At 44.8% G+C, this 16,169-nt stretch overlaps 1 protein-coding gene across 1 annotated transcript; it reads left to right on the top strand.

Annotated features, from left to right (window-relative positions):
* The first annotated feature begins 1,392 nt into the window (after positions 1–1,392).
* Positions 1,393–2,644, top strand: LOC144157701 (uncharacterized). Its single transcript, XM_077688485.1, has one exon. It carries the CDS (start codon positions 1,406–1,408, stop codon positions 2,642–2,644), a length of 1,239 nt encoding a protein of 412 aa, XP_077544611.1. The 5' UTR covers positions 1,393–1,405.
* The last annotated feature ends 13,525 nt before the right edge of the window (positions 2,645–16,169 follow it).

Below are 16,169 nucleotides of genomic sequence, written 5' to 3'. Positions count from 1 at the left end.
GTGGAAGTTTAATGCAAAGCTTCTCCAAGACGACGCTTTCGTCGATAAAGTAAGTCAAAAACTGAAAGCGCTGTTGGACGCAGAGCAAACGGACATCACACCAAAGTGGGAAAACTTTAAACATGAAGTTAAAATGGACGCTATTGAAAGGTCTTCCACACTACGGCATGAGGAGAGGAAAAAAGAAAAAGAACTACAGCTACAACTCGAATTTCTTTTAGGCGTCGAAACAACACAGCCGGGGAAGTTCACAGAAGCTATTAGAGAGGTGAAGGCGCAACTTGAACTGATAGATGCAGATAGATACAGAGGGGCTGCAATACGCGCCCGGGCAGAAAAATTATGGTTAGGAGAAGCGCCAACAAAGCGCTCGCTAGGCGAAGAAAAAAGATACGCAAGGCAGAATGAAATCACGGCAATAGACTACAGCGGACAAGTTACGCAAGACAGCGATACGATCTGCCAAGCGTTCGTACAGCACTATCACGAACTGCTAGGGAAGGGGCGGGACCTTGAAGACGGGTTTAAAAGCTGCTTCTTATCGACGATGCCTAAGTTAGACGACAAAGTAACAGAATACCTGGAAGGGCCAATAAGTGTATTCGAAATTCAGAAGGCCATTGACGAACTGAGTATGGGAAAATCCCCTGGACCGGATGGCTTAGGGGCCAGTTTCTACAAAGCGTTTAAGGCTGAACTGGGACTGATCCTTTACGCCGTGTTAAAGGAATCATATCAGAAAAAAATGTTGCCAAAATCGTTTAGACACTCGCATGTCGTTCTAATTCCAAAGAGCAACGACCCGATTAAGTTATTGTCAGTTAAGGGCTTTCGCCCTATTAGTCTCACCAACGTCGATTATAAAATTTTTATGAAGGTTTTAGCGAGTAGGTTGCAAGCAGTAATAACATATATTGTGGGGCCACACCAAACGTGTGGAATAAAAGGGCGCTCTATTCAGACCAACATTCATGTGGCCAGGAGCATCCTAGAGTGCGTGGACTCGCTGGGTGGGCACGTCGCTGTTCTCCAGCTTGACTTAGAAAAGGCGTTCGATCGCGTTTCACACAAAATTCTTTTTGATATTCTGGAGCACGTGAATGTCGGTTCCGTCATTTTAGAAGGCGTCAGAATGAGCTACTCGGACTGCTCAGCCAGTCTTATTACAAACAAGAAAATAACCAGTACCTTCCAAATCCTGTCATCCGTTAAACAAGGATGCCCTCTGGCACCTTTACTCTTTGCCCTCTACCTCGAGCCTTTTTGTTTGAAGGTAATTTGCAATGACAGCGTGCGCGGTTTTAGACTTCATGAAAGTGAGATCAAAATTCTCGCCTATGCTGACGACGTGGCCCTTATGTGTGCTGACAAACAAAGCGTTCTCGAAGCAGTGAATGATGCGGTCATGTTTTGCAAACAGACCGGTAGTGAGATCAACTGGGATAAAACCACAGGGTTTTGGCACGGTGCGTGGGACAGCACTCCAGCCTCTTTTGCAAATGCACAGTGGACCACTATACCCTCACGATACCTGGGAGTGCCGCTTGACCAGTATCGTGACACGAACGAATACTGGGCAGCAGAGACAGAACGGGTGAGGGGGAAAACAGGTAAATGGGGCGGTCGGGATTTATCAATGTTCGGCCGTGCAACTGTGTGCAATTTGTTTCTGGTGGCCAAAATTTGGTATGTACTGCAAGTGCTATACATGACAAGGCTTCATGTGCAAAAGTTGCATAGAGTCTTTGCCGTATTCGTCTGGGGCTCCACGTGGGAGCGCACAAGTCGCACAAACCTGTTCCGTTCCGTGAGAAGTGGCGGCTTGGGTTTGGTACACTTATTCTTAAGACAAGTTGTTTCACGTTTTGTTTTTCTACGCGACCAAAGAGATGTCTTTTTGCGCAGTGTAATGCAACTCAGGCTGCGTGATGTTTTGCCAGACTTTGTCGTGTCGTCTTATGTTGTGGGGGGATCGACTGCACGGGGCTATTTAAGAAAAGTTGTTCTGGCATACCAGTTCTTAAAGGCGCGGTTTTCAATAGAATACCTCAGTACTGTACACCGAAGACGACTGTACAAAGATTTGATTGACGTGACACTGCCGGTGCCTTTGTACCGGTCCCTACATTGCGCAGGCTCAGGACAAGACGTTCTAAAAAGAGTTAAAAAAATGCCAGTCCGGTCCTCAACGAAGTCCTTTTTCTTTCAACTGCACAGCGGTACTTTGCCAGTGAAACCTTGGCTTCAAGAGAAAGGGCTTTATGTTCCCTGGGGCATCGACTGCATTATCTGTCGTAAACCGGAGACAATCGAGCACATATTTCTTGACTGCAGCGATGCCGTATTTCACTGGGACATCCTGCAAAGAACTTTAAAAAAAGATCTACCAATAAGCCCTTATGGCATACGGTTTTTGCCAACCGAAAACGACGAAGGTGTGCCTTATGACATGTTCCTTGTCCTCAGCCTGCACAGTATATGGAAAACGCGTATGGCAGTGCGTCACGCTGATGTCAACGCACGCCCGGCGAGGGAATACTTCAAGGAAAGCGTCGCTTTTGTAAGAGATGTTTTCGAGGCCCAGAGTGAACCACCAGCGTGGATGAACGTACTGAACGAACTGGTATCCCTCAAGCAGTTTTAACCCACACGCACTTGCCAGAGGTCGGCAAGTGCTTTTAAGCTTGTGTTGTGCAAAAGTTGTTTTGCATGTTTTGTACCAAGCCGGTAATAAAGGAAAAAAAAAAGCCCAGATAGCCGAATTGGTAAGGCATTCGACATGTAATCGAAAGGCGTGGGTTCGGTCCCCACTCTGGGCGCGTGTTTTTCTTTCTTTCTTTCTTCTGTATATTAAAAAATGTTTACTTCATTAACCATAGTGAAAAAGAAAAGAGCCTAACCACACCCCTATGCCTCCTTTAGCGTTGTAGACTGCTGCCCTATCTTTCTGTATTTCCTCAACGAGCCCCTCATTTTCTTACTATATTATTCTGCGAAAGCCTAGCGAGGGTCTCGGTTCTGGCAGCCTTGATGCCTAGGTAGCATAAGAGGGCTTCCCGCCAGTTACCCGCTCATGACAGGCTGTACACGCTCGAGTCACGCCCCGGGGGTTGAAAAGAAGGTCCCCTTCTCCCCGTGTAGTCAGAGTGGCGCTGGCTGCCACCCTCAAGCGTCAGATACACTTCTAGTAAATATAAATAGCCCAGAAAGTGGAGGAGAACACAGTCGCCCAGATAGCCGAATTGGTAAGGCATTCGACATGTAATCGAAAGGCGTGGGTTCGGTCCCCCCTCCGGGCGCGTGTTTTTCTTTCTCTCTTTCTTCTGTATAATAAAAAATCTTTACTTCATTACCCAGAGTGAAAAAGAAAAGAGCCTAACCACACCCCTATGCCTCCTTTGTTGTTGTAGACTGCTGCCCTATCTTTCTGTATTTCCTCAACGAGCCCCTCATTTTCTTACTATATATATATATATATATATATATATATATATATATATATATATATTGTGAGAAGCGGTACAGGCTATGTGTGAGCATGTGAACAATCGCCCTCTTCTGGGTGTGCACCCTATCATCATCGCATCATCTTCATCTCGGCGGCGACAGTATCATCGACATCGCCTTTCTTGCTGGGCCTTACTGGCGCTGTGACCGCACGAATAAAGTCTCCCGTCTGCCGACTCCCAGAGCCTCTCAAGTGGTGGAAGGTGCTGTGATCCCGCAGTCAACCTCTCGCTTCCGCACCACTGGAGCTACGATTAGGTCGTCGATTGCTACTGCCCACCAGCACCATGCAGCACGAGAGCAGCCGCTTGGGCAGCAAGACTGCAGCCCCGATCCAACCTACCTTTACTATCACCAGCCCCCAGCGCGATCATCCATCTTTCGCTGGCCTCCGCGGTGACGACGTCGAAGAGTGGCTCGACTCTTACAACCACGTGAGTGCTTTCAATCGATGGGATGACTCTTACAAGCTAGCGGAGGTGCCCTTCCGTCTGACCAAGGTGGCTAAAACTTGGTTTTTTATTCATCGCGAAGATTTCACAGATTGGGACAAATTTACCACTGACTTGCGTCGAATTTTCGGCACATCCTCCACGCGCGCTGAAGCAGCCAAGAAAAACTCAATGAGCGCGTGCAACATCCTATGGAGACCTACACGTCCTACATTGAGGATATCTTGGCCCTGTGTCGACAAGTGGACGGCAGCATGTCGGAAGAAGACCGGGTTCGGCATATGCTGAAGGGAATTGCCCCGTTTTCTTTTCAGGCACTTGCCCTGCAGAACCATTCACGCATGAAGGACATCATAGCCGCATGCAAACGACTCGAAGAACTGCAATCTATGAGGGTGCAGCCAGCCATGTCGGGCGAAGGCTTCTCGAAGGACTTCGACTTGCGCGCCATGATTAGCCTGATCATTCGCGAGGAGCTTGAAGGATACGTCTCACACAATCTCCCAGACAACCGCCATCAGCCTCCGAGTACTACAGTGCTCACACCTCCACAAGGAAGCTTGGTTCCCAGCCTGCGGGATGTCATCAGGGATGAGCTGGACGCTATTAAAACCGATCCTCGGTACAAGGCTGAGCACTCGTGCACATGTCCTGCGACTTCTCCTTCCACACTGCCACCGGTCATGCAAACGTCGACGCCGCTAACGCACGTGGGGCAATCCTGCGCGCACGTGTCTCCCATTTCTACGGTCTCTTCTACTCCGCAGTCTTATTCCGTCTGGCGCGCTTCACGGCCAGTTTGTTACAACTGTGGCATCCGGGGCCATATTTCACGTTTTTGCCGACGGCGGCAGCAGGACGAGCGATACAGTTCCGCTATGAACGTACCCCGTGATTATAGCCCACGCCGTTATGGACAACCCTCGTTTCCACCAGCTACCCGTCACTATTCGCCGCCCCCTCCTGACTCTATGACCCTCCTCGCACGCAACATTCTCCCCGACGTCGGTCACCTTCGCCTAACTGCCGGTCGTCGTATCCTCTCCGCCCTGCCTCTCAGGTTGCCGACCGTGTCTCGGAAAACTGAAAGCAGCAGTTTTCTGGGGGGAAACTGCGTCACAGGAAAAATCTTCAAGTCCCCCTAAGTCCCCATCAAATACATTGACTGTTCTCATAGAAGGAGTTTGGGCCGAAGCTTTAGTCGATACAGGTGCCAGTGTTTCCGTGATTCATGCAGATTTGTGCCGTAGGTTACGCAAGGTTACAAAGCCCTATGACGGTCCGACTCTTCGTGGAGCCAACGGTGTTATGATTCGACCCTCCAGATTTTGCACAGCTCGTGTGTTCATGGATTCCATACGTCATCACATACAGTTCGCAGTGTTGTCCTCATGTGCACATCACCTCATTTTGGGTTAGGATTTTCTGTCGTCGGCCTCAGCGGTGATCACCTGTCGCCAACCCACCATTCATATCGCCGATACCTCTATTGCCAGTGTTTCCGAAAGACCGAAGCAACGCCGCTTAGTAGCGAGGACCAATTCTATTTTGTGCACAGGAGAAGAAACAGTTTTGTCCGTCTCCTCGACCACAGTCACTGAAGGTGATGTGTTCATTGAAGCAGCTGGGAATTTTATTTTGAAAGGCGTGGTCATACCTTCCTGCCTCGTCCGTTTTTCGTCTGGTTCAGCTCTCCTTGCGGCAGTAAATACGTCTACCGAAACAATTTTGCTACCGCAAGGTGCCACGGTCGCTTCAGTTTGTGACGATTAGGCTGTGTCTGTGCTCCCACTGTCTACACTTTCGACAGATGAACACACCTCCAAGTCGCCCACCCCAGCCTTTGCTTTCGGCTCAGCAATGATTTCTGATCTTACACCAGACCAGAAGCAAGCATTACAAGTCTTGCTATCGAAACACGAGCGTTCCTTCGACATTTTTTCGTCTGTTCTGGGCAAGACATCTGCTGCGGAGCATCGCATCGATACAGATTCATCGTCTATTGTTCGCCGCCGCCCATACCGCGTTTCTCCATCCGAGTGGAGGGTTATCGAAGATAACGTCGACGACATGCTCAAGCGGAATATCAATCGTCCTTCATCGAGTCCGTGGTCTTCGCCTGTTGAGTTAGTGCAAAAAAAGGACGGTTTCGTACGCTTTTGCGTCGACTATCGGACGCTGAACAAAATAACTCGTAAAGACGCCTACCCGATGCCCCGCATGGATGATGCCCTGGACACTTTGCAAGGTGCCGAGTACTTTACGAGCCTCGATCTTCGCTCTGGATACTGGCAGTTTCCCATGCACGAAGCCGATAAAGAGAAAACAGCTTTCGCCACGCCCGATGGTCTTTACGAATTCAACGTGATGCCATTCAGGCTGTGCAACGCTCCGGCCACATTTGAGCGGATGATTGACACCATACTTCGTGGCCTTAAATGGAGAACCTGCCTATGATATCTAGACGACATTGTTGTTTTTTCCTCTACTTTTGCTGACCACCTACACCGCCTAGATGAAGTCCTTACATGCCTTGCCAACGCCGGGCTTCAACTAAACACGACAAAATGCCGATTCGCGAGCAAATTCATCAAGGTGCTCGGACACGTAGTGAGCAAGGACGGAAGTCGCTCGGACCCCGACAACATTAATGCCGTACAAAACTTTCCCCGGCCAACCCGTCGCAAAGACCTCCGCAGTTTCCTTGGCTTAGCTTCTTATTTCCGGCGTTTCATACGAAACTTTGCTTCGCTTGCTTCGCCCCTCCACAAACTTCTCGCATCTGGCGCCTCTTACACATGTTCTGATGACTGCGAAGCAGCGTTCGAAAATCTAAAGCACGCTCTCACTTCTGCGCCGGTGCTCCACCATTATCACCAAACGGCGGCGACTATCCTACACACAGACGCCAGTGGGCATGGCCTCGGTGCCGTGCTGTTGCAGCGCAACGCATCTTCAGTAGAAAACGTTGTCGCCTACGCAAGTCGTACCCTGACACCTGCCGAACGAAATTATACAATCACGGAACAAGAGTGTCTCGCAGTTGTCTGGGCAGTACAAAAATGTCGCCCATACCAGTACGGACGTCATTTTACGGTGGTCACTGACCACCATGCTTTAGGTTGGCTCTCGTCGCTCAAGAACCTGAACGGACGGCTTGGCCGCTGGGTCTTGCGGCTGCAAGAGTATGATTTCACTGTGACCTACAAATCTGGCAAAAAGCATATTAAAAAAAAAACATCTCACGAGCGCCCTAAACACAACCTAATTCCGATCGACCGTGTACCCGTTTCTTCACTGGCGCTTTCCCATAAGTCCAGCCGCTTGTGTAAGCCTTAAGGGTTTTACATCCAAATCATTGACTTTTTCTCTTTCATTGCGTTTACGTTACAAAGCAGGTTATTATTCGTTTGTTTGGGGAGGCATGTAAGCATTTATTCAGTGGATTGTTCTGAACAAAAATAAAATTATCCGCATTTCCCCGAGGGGAAGAATGTGAAAGTGCGAATGCACGAGTTGAATTTGCGCCGTTCGGTAATGTTCGCGAAAGACAGATCACACACACACACACAACTACAAAGAAAGAAAGATGCATTTATTCACAGACACCTATTTGTGTTGTCGTTGTTCTTGATTGCTAGAGCGGATCTCTACTTTGAAATTTAGTGTCAGTACTCCTTTAAGCAGGTGCGTTAGCCCTTCTCACGCCCGATTCTTGGCCAATCCCCCACGTGGGTATGTGCCATGTCAGCGGCCAGGCAGCGCGCGCCCATCTCCCCCCGTTGCCAAGGAAGACGAGGAGATTCTTGGCCGATCCCCCACGTGGGTATGTGCTATGTCAGCGGCCAGGCTGCGCGCGCCCATCTCCACGTGCGCGGACATCGCCGGTGGACGCAGGTTCAGGGTCGCTTAAGCGGGATTCACACGACGGAGAAACCCTCTCACGGAGGCGGATGGATATGCGACGTCAACATCACGTGACCGGATTATCCGGCCTGGCGGCGCATCCACACGTGCGGAGCTACGCGGAGTGACTAGCAGACAACAGCGCCGAGGAACAGGTTCCATTCCCCACCGAGGGCCACCGCCGTCGAGCGAAAACATGCGGAGGCATTTCCTTTCGCGGAGCCACCGCGGGCTATCCCCACCGAGGGGCGGAGCCTAAAACCGGTCACGTGAGCGGGTCCCGCGGGCCAAAAAGAGAGGGTTTCTCCGTCGTGTGAATCCTGCTTTAAGAAGTGCATTCGCACTTAAAAAAGTTGGGCAGTGGAGGATATTATGAAGTGCTTTTTGCGCTAATTATTATATTCTTTGCTGCAAAATATACACACGAGATGTTATTGATGCAACATTTTCCGCCCGTTTTCAGGCAGAGGAAAGATTAAATTTATTTAAGGTGTGGATACTCTTAGCAGAATGTCTTTAAAGAGCCATTCTATTGTTGCATCACACTTTCCTGTGACTTAAATAACGCAAAAACATAGATTGCACAAATGCATTTTTAATTGATCGCTACATTGGTAGTGAACAACACATATGTATTTGGCTCGTTTAGCACATTGCTAAGAATCCCTTTTGAGTAAATATTGCTGCTATTATTCATATGAATATCAATTTTCTGTGGGTTTTCTTAAGATGTAGTCGCCACAAGCTACTAGTAAGGACACACATTATCAGAGCAAGTAGTTTAATGAAAACATTCCGTTACCCTGAATATACTCGTAAAACGTCTGAAAGAGGAATGTTAAACGTTTTGTGCGTTACAAACTCCAAGCATGCAATAGCGACGCCACACGGAGTGATTTTGTGTGGAGTGCCGTCTTTAAAGGTTGATAAGTGGTCTAGACATTGTGAGTCGAAGGTTTATTTGTAGGCGGGGTAAAATCTGGCGCTTTATACAGCAAAATTCCCATTCTTCGCGGTAGCTTCCAGAGTTGCTTGGACTCCTATAATACCCGAATGCACGCCATGCAGTTTTACACAACTTTTCAGACTTCTTCTTTATAGTAATATATCAGTGTATATACATAACAACATCTAGCTCGGTAAAGATTTGTGACATTTTCTGCAAAGTTTTATTAGCAGATTTAAATCAAACCTGCATAACTTCTTTACATTTCCACTGAGGTTACATTTACCGTATTCGCTGCCTGAAAGTAAATAGAGAAAGATGCAATAAACAAAAGTTCATAAAAAACTTACCACCGAGAAAAATCCCATGATGAAATCAGCAATCTCTGTTACAAAAAGAAATCTCTATTTAAATTGCATTTAAATATAAGACAACTTCTATGACTCAATAGAAAACCGGTCTATCTGAAACAATCGCAAAAATATGATAACGGTATTTTTTTCACATTCGTTGATATTATTTCTGAAACTGCCCTATACACGAACATTTATATATGTGCTCCATGAAAAATGGCGTGGGATAAAAAATGCGGAATGGTGGATCTGTTAATAGCTGCCCTTAAGAAGTGGATAATTTAGGTTGCATATTCGTTTAAAACCGGACAGAAAAGGTTGTACGAAGGCCTAAACTACTTTACTATGAGGAGGTAAGTAAGCTCTGTTATAGTTTTCAAATAAAATAGCTAACCAATTTATCTCTGTAGAGGTAAGATATTTACATGAATGTATACCGTGGTCTCATCTACAGAAGCACATGCCCGTTTCTTAGGCTCACATTCCTCTTAGATAAACACTGATTAAGCAGCTTACATAAACATTTGTTTTTAGAGTGTAGATTCTATACCGAAACAATGACTTGAGATTGCGCTCACCACACTGGTTTCTCGTGCAAAAACGCCTCTAAGTCTAGGAGCGTTGGCCCGGGGAATGTTGCTGCGACGTTTTTATGGACGGATTTTTATAGCAGGCACATGAAATTAAAAGCCCACATGTTTGACAGGTGTTTCATTGGAGTTTATTCAATTGGTTCAATTGGTGCCCTAGTAGCGCGGCAAGACAAGCTCGATTTCCAATGACTATCGTTTTTCAGGGGCTCATGTCAATAGAGGGTACATTTTTCAGGGTTTTTACACAAGCTTCCTAATTGATTTCAATTGTAGCGGTAGGACAAGCGCCCAGTGCAATTGCTATTTTTATAGATTACTGTTTTGTTGTTTGTTTTTCTACATTTACAAAAATCAATTTATTATTCGACACCGCCTGGAATCTTGTCAGGAAGTGTGCGTCTACGAAAACAAAATTTTTTGTATTTCCGAAACAATTTTGTTGCGGGAAAGTTGGATTTTCAGGGTGAATGACCGAGCACACAGTACGTTTCAAGAAAGCTAGATTTTTTAGTGATCCAACGCACGCTGCAAGCAAAATCTGTGCGAAAAAGCAAGTGTGACAAAGATTCCCCAGCCCTACAGCCTAAGCAAGGGTGTTTGAAAAGAAATGTCAGGCAGGTCCTTAACGTTGGGGTGAACATCTTGATTTGATGAAGAGATGATAAACGCATTATAATTTAATATTCTTCAGTACCGGCACATATGCGGAGATTCTCTCCGAGTATCCAGAACCTCAAGATCTTTTATAGTGATTGCAATACCAGTGTTTTAAAATACACCAAAAATACCGAGTTTGTTTCAGCTGAGAAGTTGAGACATTTTCTGTAGCAGTGCGCAACCAGAGTAACCTTTTACGAGTTGATTTTCTCATTTTCTCCCTGCTCATTTTCTCATTGATAGGATTGTATAAACTCCCTTCCTCCCTGCAAGATTCGCATTTCTTTTTGCGTATTGCGGGATAATAAAAGTTGTTCGACCGTTTGTGCACGCACAAGATTAAAAACGGCGTAAAAATACGACGAGCATATCAATGTCTGCATAGTGTTTTTAAATAGCCGTCTTAAAAAAATTATGGCACCAGAAAGTCACACATATTATGAAAATTTATGTTAAAATCTCCATGAACAAAATATTGCAGTTACGCAGATAACTGACATGTAAAACCTACTTCATTAACCAGCTAGGAGCTGTCCAAAACAGAGCGTCACGGTTTATCTCACACATTTACAGTCACCGCTTGGGCATCACACAGATAAAACACGACCTTTCGTTGCAGCGTCTAGACATACGGCGCACAGTTGCCCTCCTGTCTCTGCTTCAGAAACATATTCACTCATCCAGGCCACCACCCTTCCCACTAACAGCATCATTGCACATGTCTAAACGATTACACAATCAACGAATCATCACACGTATCGTTGGAACAACAAATTCATTGAATTCATTGGCTTTGCCTCGTGCTATAGCACTGTGGAATGACCTACCCGACGTCATCGTCAATTTACCTAATCATAGAAATATTCTCGGGCAACTAATGATACATCTATCTCGATGACATTGTATAACCTCCTTCAAATCTGTTTTCGTTCATTGTGTTTTTTTGCGACTGTTAAATTCTTGTTGTGGACGGAAACCTCTCCCTGTCATTTGTGCAACCTTTGTTATTAGTTCCAGTGTATTATTTTGTAATGTGGCAGAAGTTTCGCCCAATAGCATTCTTTAGTATGTAACCCCCTTACTCCATGCTCCGTAATAAAGCCTGTAAGGTATTTTTAAATAAATAAATAAACAGGTTAATAAATAAAAATAAATACATAAATACATAATTAAATAAAGAAAAATATTTAAAAAATAAATGTGTTTCAGTATAACCAAAAAAGAGTTTCGGTATTTTGAACAAACTGAACCGCAACAGTCGGATTTGGAGGGATGCAATCTGAGCCCTTCACAATTGTAAACAGTGGACTCCCAATCCTGAATTATGTCGTCGCTGGGAATTATTATCAAGGCCATGCCAGTAAGGCCATGCCCGTAAAATAGCAAGTAGAAAGTAGCAATAGCAAATAGTAGGAGGGCCATGTCCGTAAAATAAATTACGCCATGGGGAACCAAGGGCGACACTACAAAAAACAACTGAAAATCAAAAATCTAGTGTCATGGGCAGCCAAACTGGCAGGACAGAATGGACTTGAGTGTGAACCACTGAAACAGAAATCCTTAGTCTACGCACAAAGGAATACTAAAGAATAGATTTCCTTAAAATCGCTACTATAGAGAAAAAGAACTAAGTAGGTTTCGCCATATTGTTCTACTTGTATGGGGAGAAAAGAATGGACGCGCCGACCATGCAATTGATAACACCAACAAATTTGCAATTGTATTCCAAGAATGATCACCAAAAATGGCATTCCACAAAAAACGATAACAATATTGCTCTCAATATTAACAAAATCTCATACTGTTTACGGGATCATACCATCAGCAAACTCCAAACATAGAAAACAAACTACAATGCAAGGTGGAACAACACTGTTGATGTATGTCTGCCCTCTTATAAGCTGCGTAATTAAAACTCTGTAAATCTGACACATTCATCAGAACAAAAAACAGGGAGCGCCCTGCTGTCCTCGCAAAGAAACCACTCGTCTGCGCCAGCAAGTGATGCCAATTTCCAAGAGAATCGGAAGCTTCCCTTAGAAGAAGGGCCTTGAAACAATGATCGGCGACCACCGACCACAATGCACCAGAGTCAAAGCATTCCCTATCCACAACCATATGACGCCAAAACTCAATCTGGAATAAGGACAGGCGAGGGAGAAATATTTCAGGAAAAACTCAAAATAAATTGACAGCCAAGGAAGATAAAAACTTCCAAAACAGGTGAATTACAATAATTTGGCCACAGGTCAATGGACCTATGTACGATTTTGACATTGTTCTGTACGTCGGAAAGAAAGGGAAATTACAGTGCACAAAACAATATGTGGGAGCAAATCCACCGCTATTTATTGGCAATCCTTAAGCATATTTTTGGGTTTTTCAGAAGTCCCCACCTGAGGCATACTAACGTGCCCACCCGACCTACCCCTGTCCGTTTTACTCAATAAGAAACACCTTCCAGATAGGGCGACTTCAAAACAGTACACGACGAAACGGCATGCGAGAGAGGAGCACGGATATAACAGCACGACGTCAAAAGGGCACGTGACAAAACAGCACGCTCGCAGAAGAGCACATCGACAAAACAACGGCGTCAAAACAGCACAGTGACAGAAGAGCACGATATTGTGTAATGCCTAAACGGGGACTTGTTAACATTTTAACAAGTATGGAAACACTTTGAAGGTCGCAAATGCGCTCAATAAGTTTTACGTTCCGCCACTTTTCTCACAAAGCAGTGTTACGGCATTAATTATTACAGTATGTAGGATGTTTGAAATGAAGCGGCAAATGCGGGAAAACTATTCAGATGCCGAGAGATAACGCACTTGTATAGAATCACGAAATTCAAAAACAAAAGGCGAAAGCTTGACTGGCATAAAACTCAAAACTACTTTTGTTTTTTTGTAAACATTTTTTTTATTTACAGTGCCTAGGAACTTCCTTGAACCTGTGCACGACCCCCGTGGTAAGAACACGCTAGCGGCTTTGACTAATTTTCTTTTCTTTACGATACCCGTACCCCTTGTATATTAGGTGCAGGATCCTTATCGGCTCGCCTTGTCGTCTTAGCTCGCTAACGGTCGATGCGACTGCTGGAATCGGGCAGCGCAGCGAGATAACGGATCCAAGTAGAGCGTTCTGTCCGGGTGTCAGGGAGTCATGGTGAGGCATCAAAAACCACGCGGTTTAAATCGTCATAACCGTTGAAAACTCGTGAACCGCCGGCGGTTTTCATACATCTCCCGGTTATTTAGCGCAAAGAAAACTGCAGGCACATTTGAGGCAAAAAGGAATCTTTAAATATCAAGGTACTTTTATTTGAAACCTCCGAACGAATGCTTCTTGGGACTTAAGTGCTTTAGATAGCTTAACTTTGAGATGACAGGTTCATTTTTTGCCATAAATATATTTCTGGGTGACCAATTTTATTGCAGAAATCAGGTTTTGCACACTTGTTACAGCCGTACATCTAAAAGAAGGTGATTATTGGAATTTACCAAAAAGCGACGAAACCTGCATAAATCTCAGCCAATGTTGTTTTGCGTTAGTAAACCTTGAACTGCAAAGAGCAGTGTCGCTGCAAAAAGAACTGCTAATCACTGCATAGTTTACAATACCCTGCTAAAAGGGGGTAGGTGAGGCGGTAAACTTCAAAAAAATTTTTTTGAATCATTGCACTGCCTGGTTTAATCATGCCTGAGACCAGTCCCAGAACTGGCAACCACCCATTTGTTATTTTTAGTATCAAAACCTTTCATCTTTTTGAGCATTGCTATGCATCCCTGCGAATAACACACTGCTTTTCTTCTGTCCCGCAGTCTGGGATCGTGACAGCTTTGACGAAGGTTCTCCAGGTAAGTTTGGCAACCTGTGTCTGATACCTGTTGCTTTTGTAAAGTGCTGTACGTCTTTGATATGCATTGTTCCCATTGCTAAGAACAGCAATGGTGCAATTTAGGAAAAATGTGATTGGAGGCACAAAAATAAGTGAATTTCGAACTGCAAAGACATCACTATTTGCAAAAGGGAATCTTTACGGCGTTGTTGTACAGTGGCTACACGTGACCAAATTTGTACGGCGCTATGATACTTTCACAAATCTGCTTTATTTGCGTTATTTGTACTTTGGTATCGTTCAATCAACCAATTATTTATCAGACTGGGAAATACAAACCGCATTACACATTCCGCATTCAATGCATGATCCACATTTATTATAGCGTGATCATTCTTTCGCGACTTCTTCCTGACATTTGCCCGCCCATAATGCGTGACAGAAGGATGACACTAGATTTATTAGGGGTGATGGAGCCTTGTAATAATTAAAGGCCTTTTAAATGTTATTTTTTACTGCGCATATTTCACCTTTTTCAAGACGTTTCTATATTTTTTCAGCTGCAGATGCTTAACATCAGCAAAGGGAAAAAACCAGTGTGTCAAACCGAACAAAGTACCTGTTCGGTTGTTGTTCCGGTTCAGGCGAAATCATTTCGTTCCGGTTCAGTTCCGGTTCGACAAAATCACGTACCGAACCGGTTCGCCAACTGGTTCGGGAACTTGAACCGGCTAGCAAACCGGTTCGATGAGTTGAATTATATTTAGAAATACTAGAAAAAAAACGTTTAGAAGTTTAAAATGACAGTCAAATCAAAATACAACCAAAAATTTAAAATTCTTCTGTTCCACAAGGACAGTGGCGCAATTGGAAAGCAAACTTTAGAAAAATTACAAGAGATTAGAAAAACAGATGAAGTGGCGACGATTTACCACCTACTTTCACGCCCAGACTTTATGTTGTCCTAGCGACTATTCATAAAGCCACCGCCAAGAGATATGACGGTGAAATATATTTTCTGCCCTTTCCTTTTTTTCTGAAATCGCAATCGCCGCTATGGAACCGTCTATCACGCTAACCTTGAAGATTTAAATTTAGGCCTGCGTACTGGCGCGTTGAAATACCAGCGGTTGATAACAATGGCACACATTTTTTATTTGTAACCAAAACAGAAAAATCCTACAACAGGCACATAAATACTACCAATAAAGTAGATTATTTGGTCACCCTGAATAATTTGTTAGCAGTCACCTTATCGAATCTATTAGTAACACTTTTGTTAAAAGTAAGCTTTAGTTAACGCTCAGTCATTGCATCATTGCTATAATCACTGCAATTCCTTTTGCAATAGCTATTTCGGTTGTGTGCTTTACAATCAGTATGTCATCGTACCGCCTGCCCCCCGGCCATCGTTCCGTGTGCTAAATTGCGGAATCCTACAAAAGATTATGCTATTACAAACTCAAAGGGAAATTTGACGCATGGAGCATGAGATGTGATTTTTTTGGGTAGGTGCTCTTTAATTCGTCCACAGCAGAACTCCCCTCCGGAACAAGTAGCAGTAGAAATAATGTAGCGAGTCGGGAAGTCAGTACAAGTGCACATTCGAATAAAAGCAGATCTGAAACAGACAAAGCGGCATCAGCAGCAAACGGCTTAGCCACTGAGCAGCTCCTGCGGTCAAACGTGTCAAGTATTAACAATTTGCAGGTGTCGGACCTTTTAAACCCACTACGAAATGCAAAAAGTTTGCACACATCAGGTGTGAGCTTTCGTTGTTGCGCAGTGGAGCACTCCTGCAGCTTGATTGGTCCAATAAAGTCGCAGATAGGGAATGGCAAAGTCGTTTTATATCTAACATTAACAGCGCGAAAGAAAGGGATAATTAGAGGAGTAGACTAACAGCGCTGTGTT

The sequence above is a fragment of the Haemaphysalis longicornis genome, unplaced genomic scaffold, assembly GCF_048455015.1.
Source record: "Haemaphysalis longicornis isolate Haplotype H1 unplaced genomic scaffold, Haemaphysalis longicornis Haplotype H1 scaffold_10, whole genome shotgun sequence".
Classification (NCBI taxonomy): Eukaryota; Metazoa; Arthropoda; class Arachnida; order Ixodida; family Ixodidae; genus Haemaphysalis; species Haemaphysalis longicornis.
Note: the sequence above shows the minus strand (reverse complement) of the source record. Positions and strands in the feature narration are given on the sequence as shown.

Excerpts from the sequence above, each read along its gene's own strand:
- LOC144157701 (XM_077688485.1), top strand. The coding sequence starts at position 1,406 with ATGTTTTGCAAACAGACCGGTAGTGAGATCAACTGGGATAAAACCACA.